This window comes from Nicotiana sylvestris, chromosome 9 (assembly GCF_000393655.2).
Source record: "Nicotiana sylvestris chromosome 9, ASM39365v2, whole genome shotgun sequence".
Lineage (NCBI taxonomy): Eukaryota > Viridiplantae > Streptophyta > Magnoliopsida > Solanales > Solanaceae > Nicotiana > Nicotiana sylvestris.
Genome location: NC_091065.1, coordinates 100930118 through 100940161, shown reverse-complemented (window position 1 = coordinate 100940161; position 10044 = coordinate 100930118). Strand labels below are relative to the sequence as shown.

Genomic DNA, 10044 nt, shown 5'->3' with positions numbered 1-10044 from the left:
TAAGGCAATTTCTTGTAAATAATATAGTTATACTATATATATATATATATATATATATATTATATACTATATCTATATCCATAATATACATATATACTATATAAATTGCTTATATGTATATATGTATGTGTGTGTGTGTGTATATATATATATATATATATATGGGCCTAAGTGGGCCTTGCCTATTTTTTTAAAATTTTTTTTATCTAAGGCAATTTCTTGTAAATTATATAGCTTTTAGCTTATACTATATAATTTAGATAATTTACAAGAAGTTGCCTTATATAGTATATTTCCTTATATAAGATGTATATATAGTAGTATAGTATTATATATATACTAAGTGTATAGTATATAGGCTATATGCGAATTTCGAATGTTTGGAGAATGCGCAAGACAACTCTTTATATGTCTCCTTAAACATCCTGTGCCCTCCAACTTTGGACGATGAGTGTACACTTGACCACAATTCTTACATTTTATTATGTAAACTTCTTCACTTTCTTCTACCACATTAAAGTGTTCCAAAATAAATGGGTGCACTCTAGAATCACCAGGCATGATTTAACTTGAAGTAAGAATTTGAGTTTGAGAAATGAGAGATGAGTGAAGACATGAAGACTTGAATACTTCAATTTGAGTTTGAGAAATGAGAGAGATTGATGATTTTGTGAGAAAAATGAAAGAATGAGGGGGTATTTATAGTTGAAAATAAGGAAAAAGTATAATTATAAAAAATTTGGGGTTAAAACAAAGTTGGGAGAGTTAAATGGCTATTTTAGAAAGCCCAAACGGCTATTTTGCAGGCCAACAACCATTTTTTAAATGTTGCAACGGCTAAAAAAATTTTGAAAATTTCTTTTAAAAAAAAAGTAGTCGTTGGGCCTGTTTGAGCCCGTTTAGGACCGGTTGAACCGGCCCACTTAGGACCCGGTCCTAACGGGCTTCTTCAATGAACCGACCCACTTGGGCCTGCACCTCCCCCTAGTCTAGGGCTTAAACGGTTAATCCCACTACCCATATGGGCTCATGGGCTCATGGGCCTGGGCTCGGGCTCGGGCCTAACCGGACCACATGCTAGCCTTACCCTCGCATTGGCCCATCTTCCGATGCTTATATCCTTTTATATGGATATCATATAAATGAACGGTTAAGTGCGTTGGAAATTGAATTCCAAGACATTCAATTTGATATATAATATGTCCCAAAAAGACTTCATATAGCACACAAAATTTATTTCTCAAAAAGCTCCGATACAAGGCGAATCCCTAATCAGTTTTCCACAACTTAAACTCATTTAAATCATGATTAACAAGTCTCATATTCATTATACGACGCCTTGGGACGCACAGGGTGTAACAATCTTCTCCCCTTAGAAATATTTGTCCTCGAATGTTAAACGCCCAGAGATATATAGAAATTTTGGCAGAGTCTCCTCTATAATGGTACCACTACCAACCTATCAGACAGAAAATCCAAAAATACAAAGCCACACAGGGACACAATCATCGATAACACCAATGGCCTCATACGACCAATGACAATAACTAACTTAATAATCAAGTACCATATACGTACCTAAAGGCTGTGATATCTCAGTCTGATCCTCATCCGAAAGAGGAAACAAGTGAGGATACCTAGGCTTCATGTCTTCTTTAGCTCCCCAAGTCATCTCCTCCACATTATTGTTCCTCCAAAGTACTTTAACTGAAGATACGTCTTTAGTTCTCAATTTCCCAACCTGTCTATCTAGTATAGCAATAGGAGCTTCCTCATATGATAGCTTCTCTATGACTTGAACACCGTCAATCATTATGACTCTATAAGGATCTCTGATACACTTACGGAGCATAGACATATAAAAAACTGGATGTATTGACTCCATATTGGAAGGCAAGTCTAACTCATATACTGCCTGACCTACTCTGCGTATGATTTTTAAGGTCCACTGTATCGAGGGCTAAGCTTTCCTTTTTACCGAATCTCATAACGCCTTTCATCGGTGATACCTTTAGGAATACCCAGTCATCTACCCAAAGCTCCAAGTCTCATTGTCAATTATCTGCATAGGACTTCTGACGACTTTGAGCTGCTAATAGCCTTTCTCGTATAAGCTTAATCTTCTCAACTTCCTGTTGTACCAAATATGGTCCTACTAACTTAGTTTCCCCAACCTTGAACCATCCGATAGGTGACCTACACTTCAGTCTATGAAGAGATTCGTACGGAGCCATCTGAATGCTGGAATGATAGCTTTTATTATATGAGAACTCAATAAGTGGAAGATGATCATCCCAGCTACCCCTAAAGTCTATCACACAAGCCCGTAGCATATCCTCTAATGTTTGAATATTACGCTCAGCCTGACCGTTTGTCCGGGGATGAAGTGATGTACTAAAACTTACTTATGTACTCAATCCTTTTTGGAAAGACCTCTAGAAATTAGTTGTAAACTGAGAACCTCTATCTGATATAATAGATACAGGGACACCATGAAGTCGTACCATCTCCTTAATGTAAAGCCTTGCATAATCCTCTGCTGAATACGTGGTCTTGACAGGTAGAAAATGGGATGATTTTGTAAGTTTATCAACAATCAACCATATAGAATTGAACTTACGCTGGGTACGAGGTAAGCCTATGATGAAATCCATATTGATTACTTCCCATTTCCAAGTTGGAATCTCTATAGCCTGCAATAATCCACTGGGTTTCTGATGCTCAATCTTAACCTGCTGACAATTAGGGTACTGAGCAATAAACTCTGCTATATCCTTCTTCATTTCGTCCTACCAGTACACTTCCCTGATATCATGATACATTTTTGTCGTTCCTGGATGAACAGAATAACGAGAATAGTGAGTTTCTCCCATAAACTACTGGCGCAGCTGTGCCACATTAGGAACACATAATCGACCTCAATATCTGAGGACTTCGTCTCTTGTAATCTCAAATGGTGTCTTCTCCTTTTGAGGGACTGTATCTCTATAATGAGCTAGCACGGGATCCTCATACTGGCGTTCCTTCACTTCAGTTACTAGAGAGGATGTTGTCGTGTCCTGAATAGTAACTCTGGTATCACCTGAATCTGGTAATCGAACTCCAAGATTAGCTAGCTGATGAATCTCACGGGCTATCTCACTCTTTTTTGGATATAAATATGATAGGCTACCCATAGATCTACGGCTGAGGGCGTCGGCTTCTACTTTCGCCTTCCCTGGATGGTATAAAATATCAACATCATAATATTTAAGTAGCTCCAACCATCGCCTCTAATGTAAATTCAATTCCTTTTGCTTGAAGACATACTGAAGGCTCTTATGATCCGTATAGATATCAACATTAATACCATATAGATAGTGTCTCCACATCTTTAGTACATGAATCACCGCGACTAACTCTAAATCGTGGATCGGGTAATTCTTCTCGTGCTTTCTTAGTTGTTTAGTATCATAAGCTACAACCTTACCATGTTGCATTAGTACACAACCCAATCCAATTCCTGAAGCATCACAATAGATAACATAACCACCGGTCCCTTCTAGGAGTGTTAGAACCGGGCGTATGTTAATCTGTCCTTCAATGTCTGGAAACTCCGTTCGCAAGCATCAGTCCACTGAAACTTAGATCCCTTCTAAGTTAACTTGCATAGGTATTCTAATATTTTACAATTCATGAAATTCCCCCATTCGAAGGTATCTATCACAATTACGCCCTTATTCACTACTAGGGCAGCATTCCATCTCTTCTAAATGCTATTAGTCTTAGACCCCTTTGAATTCATTCAGGCTATACTGAGCTTTCTATAACTTAGAGACACCATCAGCTCTCTTATTTTCATGGGCTTAATCCCAATAACTTATTCATTCTCGTCAACTTTTCACTCACTTTTTCTTATCCTTACTCCTGTCTTTGTAAAACCTTGTCGCTCTACCATACTTTAGCTTGCGACCTACACATATCTATTTATACTTATTCGCAACCTTCCTTCAACTTACTTGCACCATAGATTTCCTTATGTTTTTCTCGAACATCAAGCAAGACATCACGCCGTCACACTACTTTTGTCAAAGGTGCTGGGAGAGAATAAAATCCCTTTACAAGTTTCCTGTAATAACCTACCAAACCGAGAAAGCTACGAACCTCCATCGATGTCGTGGGTCTAGGTCAAGTATTTACTACCTCAATCTTTTATGTATTAACCCAGATACCTTTACTTGAAATAATATGCCCAACAAAAGCTAAAGAACTCAACCAGAATTTACATTTAGAGAATTTTGCATACAACTTTCCTTTTTTTAGAACTCTGAGCACAGTACTCAAATGATCTGCATGCTCTGTCTTTTGACGAGAATACACCACTATATCACCAATAAATACAATTACAAATAGATCTTAAAAGGGTTTGAACACACGGTTCATCAAATCCATGAATACTACTAGGGCATTAGTCAAACCAAGTGACATGACACGAAACTCAAGGTACCCATATCTGGTCCTGAATGTTATCTTCAGGATATCTTTCTCCATAACCCTTACGTGATGGTACCCCAACCTCAAATCTATATTCGAGAAACACCTAGCACCCTGATCAATCCTCGGGAGCGGGTACTTATTCTTGATCATCGCCTTATTCAATTGTTTGTAATTAATACACACCCGCAAGGAACCATCTTTCTTTCTCACAAATAACACAGGTGCTCCTCACGGTGATGTACTAGGTCTGATAAAGCCTTTTTCAAGCAAATCCCTCAGTTTTTCTTTCAACACTCTCAACTCTGCAGGTGCCATTCTATAAGGAGTAATAGATATCGACTGAGTATCTGGTAATGTGTCAATAGAAAACTCAATCTCCCGCTCTGGCGGAAGGCCTAGAAGCTCATCGGGAAACTCATTAACCACGGATAGACTGAAGGGTCAGTGACTCTGCTTTCACATCCTGTACCCGAACTAAGTGGTAAATATATCCCTTTCTGATCATCTTCCTTGCCTTGAGATAGGAAATAAACCTACCTCTCGGTGATGCCATATTACCTTTCCACTCTAGAACTAGATCCCCTAGAAACTGGAACTAAACCATCTTTGATCTAAAATCAACATTATCATAACAAGAAGTTAACCAATTGTCAAGCCCCATGCCTAGGGGCGAGACTGGCACTCAGTGCCTCAACTATCCTTGCGTATCACCTGTGACTCAGAGACTTTGAACATGTAATGTCATATTTTTGGCCATGGGCTGCAAGAAAATGTACGATGTAAAATATAAAACTAAATAGAGACTAACGCTGACTAACCATCAACATAAGGCTGGGCTGGCAAGACCGTCATATTTAATACAACTGACAAGCCAACAAAATATACGTACAGGGCCTACCAGTCCAACATACTGTATTAACTGACAGGACATATCTACAAGCCTCTAATAATAGATGTACTATGATCGGAACAGGGCCCCGACCTACCCATAACCTATCTACATATATACACAAGATACACACCACACTGCTAGCCTCGGTAACTCCGAAAGAAGGGGAGCTTACCGATAAAGCTGATCTCAGCAACACCTACTGAGGAGGTCTACCCGTCTGTCTGTCTGACCCTGCATACATGAAATGTAGCACCCCAAGAAAAGGGACGTCAGTTCGAAATAATGTACCGAGTATGTAAGGCAATATACTGAAACTGAAACTGAACTGATAATATAACAACTGAGAACAACTGGGAGTCAAAGAAAACTCGAGGATATGCTCATTTGACAATACTGACTTAATTCTCTCAATATAGTAAGTAAAATAGTTGTCCGACCCTATAAGGCTCGATATACATATATATCTGCTCTGCCATAGTAGGCTCGCTCATAAGCGCTCGGCTATACTAGGCTCTGCATATCGACCAACTGGGCTCTCCCATATGCGCTCGGCCACAGTAGGATCGTCATATAACTTACCATCTGATCAGAGGTTTCCCAATAGGGTCCTGTCCATCGATTATAGCTCGATGGTAATGAAAATACTTTTAATACTATATATATGTAACTTCTCTGATCTCTTGACTGGAAGAAGGAAATACTCAACTGAATATGAAGTCCCGATAAGGAGAATATTATAACTTACAATACTAGGAAAATATACGCAATTTGCGAAACTAGCAAAATATACATAAATTCCGAGAGATGAATGTAATGACGAGGTCATGCCAAATGAAAGAAGAGCTTAGCCTTAACATACCTGTAACAAGTAAGGACAGAATATATCCTGAAATCAATATTTTGTACCAGCTAAAACTTCCCACCATAATCCCATACGGATCGCTACTGAAGCAATCTCCAAGAACTAATCATAAACCCGAAATGCTTGAGAAATCGAAGATGATGATTGCTCAAGTCAAGTCCATGTTGGTGTCTGAGCTTACTTCTGAGACGACTGGTAATGTCGAGGACATAGTTGATTTTTCCAATGATGTTTTCAACACGTTGAATTGGCTCGGTGCTAATTATGATTGTTTCTATAGAGATGTGAAGGAATTGATTTCTAATAAATATGAATTGCAAATTGAAGAGAGGAAAGGCATGACTAAGTTAGCGTCTATATCACTACTGATTAGGCATCCAAAAAAATGTTGTTTCAATCTTTTCTCTTTCCTATTTTCAGCTGCTACCCCTAGCATTTGACAGCCTTACAATTTCTTGTAAGAGTCATGAAAGGGGTAAAGAGGGTGCTGCCACGTAGGAGTGTGGGAATGTTAATCTTTATCTACTTAGGTAATTAGGTAGTGTCTCGTTATCCGATAATTAACCAATTACCCGCATAATTAAGAATTGTCTCAAATTACTTAAAATTCTACTTATTTTTAATATATTTTATACACCGTACTATTACGGTCCGGTGGTACCCTGTAAAATAAATTCACACACTATTAACAATCATTATAAACATTTATACTGCTGTTTTATATAAAATTTACACATAATGCCAATATTATTGAATCCTTAACTTATTAAGATTTCATTTATTACTACATAATAATTACATTATTAATTAAATATATACTCACAAATTCAAACAACCACATTTTGTTAGTTGGTAGTTCACTAACATTGTAATTAATATGCAATTTATACGTGTTGGTCATATATATCACTTAAAATTAACCTTTCTGTCATAAAAATATTTAACTCACGAATACTAATTAATCACACCATACATACATAATATATGACCTTAATTATCAAAAAAACATTTGTAACTACTAATATTATTTTAATAACTAGACACACTAAACATAATATCTAATGGTGTCAAGGTCGTAGACTTACAGGGTCTCATAATAATGATGTCTTAAACCCTATATAACATCCTAATGGATATAATCCCTTCGAACTCATGTGGATTTACTACGGCACATTCTAATGGTAAGGTACGGGATGTAACACCAATCCATACCCATTATGACATCAAATTCTACCATATCTAGCTCAATCAGGTCTGCTACAGTAGAACAACTAAGAACTACTACTATACAATCTCTATATACCCGTCTAGCTATCACTGGATCCCCAACAGGTGTAGATACCTCAAAAGGTTTAATCAACTCAGGTTCTATCCCAAACTTGCTAGCAACCAATGGAGTGACATACGATAAGGTGGAACCTGATCAATCAATGCATATACATCATATGAGAAGACTGATAATATACCTGTAACAATATCAGGTGATGACTCCTGATCCTGTCGACCCACTAATGCATAAATGCGGTTCTGAGGACCGCTTGAGCTAGATGCTCCACTTCTGCCTCTACTACGACCGGCTGGTTCCTGTGAACCTTGCCCATGAGGGCGTACTGATGATGACGAACCAACTACAGATCTTGCTGGCTGAACTATACCTGCACCACCTCTCATCGGACAATCTCTTATAATGTGTCCTAGATAACCACAAGTATAACAAACACCCAACCCCACAAGGCAATGCCCAACATGCTGCTTACCACACTGAGAACATTGTGGCAAGGGTGGCCTCATCTGACTTGACTCACCCCTATACTGAGAACTAGAGGCCCTGGAACTCCGACTGGGCCCTGGATAGGTGGGACGATCAAATCTCCTACCAGCAAACTGAGGAGGTGCACTAGCCGATGGCTAGGCTAGATATCTCGGGGCTAATGTCTCTGACCACCTCGAAACTCACTAGAAGGACCTGAAGATCTTTCTCTTTTATTGTGGCCCCTATCATGCTCACGATCGGCCCTCTGCTTCTACTTATGCTCCTCTACACCCTGAGCGTATGCCTGAATACGAGAAATATCAATTCCTGGATTAAGTGAGATCGACATACAGTCATTAAGCAGGTGCGGCTCCAACCCAATCACGAACCGGTGACCTCGATCCTCCATCTTAGCTACAATAGTGGGAGCATACCTAGCCAAAGAATCAAACATAAGGCTATACTCACGAAAACTCATATTACTCGGTCGAAGGGTCAAGAACCTATCAACTCTGGCCCGTCTAAGCTCTGGTGGCAAATAATGACAAAGAAAAGCCTCTGTAAACTCCTGTCATACTGTTGGAAGGGCATCCTCACCTCTGGACAACTCCCAAGACTCGTACCAATTAATTGCAACATCCCGAAGTCTATAGGAAGCTAGCTCAACTGACTCAGTTGCAGTGGCCTTCATTACCCTCAAAGTCCTCTGCATCCTATTGATAAATACATGAGGGTCCTCGTTTGGATCTGCTCCAGTGAATATAGGAGGGTCCAAATTAATGAAATCACGAACCCTCACACTGATGGCCCTATCTACATGACCAATACCTACCTCCTGGCATCGAGCCTGTGCAGCCATTAATCGAGTCAATAGCTAAATGGCATCTCTCATATCCTGACCCGGTGCATTTGGCTGAGGAGCTGGGGGTACTGGAGTGGGTGCTGGAGCTGGTGCCCCTCGGATCTCCTCTAGAGAGGGTAGGGTATGTGAAGTCTGAGATGGAGTCTCACTATGCGACTCTCCCTGAGCCCTGGTAAATCATGGCGCTCGACTTGTAGTCTCATCAGCTACGGACTTGCCCTTCTGGGCGGCTGTAGCCTTCTTGGGCATCGTTGAAAACATAACATATCGTTAGGAAAATGAATCCTCATATCGCACGATCTATGATAAGAAGGGAGGATAACATCCTATATGTCATGCAGCCTCCTGTTTATAAGTGTGGTGCATAACACACTCATAAATAAGACTCTGCTAGATACAGTCTGTAAATAACCCTAGGACGGAACTGCTCTAATACCACTTTGGTCACGACCCAAACCGATGGGGCATGACGAGTGCCCGAGTTCTACCTATCGAACACCCCTAAGCATACATCTAAGATATAAACATGAAATAAGTGTAGGTAATGCATAATGTCTGGTAATAAAATACTAAATCGTGTGAATAACATATGCGGAAAACATGCCCAAAAGACATATATACATATATATACGGAATATGGCAGGGCGAGCCGACAAGGACACATATTATCTAACTACACATGACTGTCTACAGACCTCTAATAGAGTATAACTATATAAAGGACGGGATTGGGCCCCGTCATACCCATATGTATACAAACGTATCGTACCAAAACTCAATAGCAGCTCCGGATCAAATGGAGCACACCAACTCTCACTGAGCAAGGATCATAAGAAGGGGGACCGTTAGCCTGTCTACCTGCACCTGCGGGCATGAAACGCAGGCCCCCAAGCAATAGGGGCATCAGTACGAATAATGTACCGAGTATGTAAGGCATAAAAATTAGTGTATAAAAGACATAAAAAAAACATGGAGTAAAAGACTCAACCTGTAAGTCTGAATAGCTCTGTTAATTACGAAACATTTGTAATGTCATGCATATACGTATAAATGTCATGCCATGCATAGGTATATGCATAGATAATATCATCAAGCCTCTGAGGGTATCCCATCATATCATCTCAGCCTTTGTGGGCGAAATCATAAATGTATACCAGCTGATCATGTGGTGGTGCGTATATAACGCCATAACCTTTCCC

General features: G+C 39.5%; 1 protein-coding gene across 1 annotated transcript; it reads right to left on the bottom strand.

Moving 5' to 3' along the window:
- Window positions 1-2918: 2918 nt before the first annotated feature.
- LOC138877975 (uncharacterized) lies at window positions 2919-8842 on the bottom strand. Its single transcript, XM_070157626.1, has 7 exons — window positions 8581-8842; window positions 7697-7924; window positions 7534-7649; window positions 5035-5087; window positions 4719-4909; window positions 4212-4361; window positions 2919-3217 (listed from the first exon to the last, which is right to left on the bottom strand). The coding sequence occupies exons 1-7, from the start codon at window positions 8840-8842 to the stop codon at window positions 2919-2921; spliced, it is 1299 nt and encodes a 432-aa protein (XP_070013727.1).
- Between the last annotated feature and the right edge of the window lie 1202 nt (window positions 8843-10044).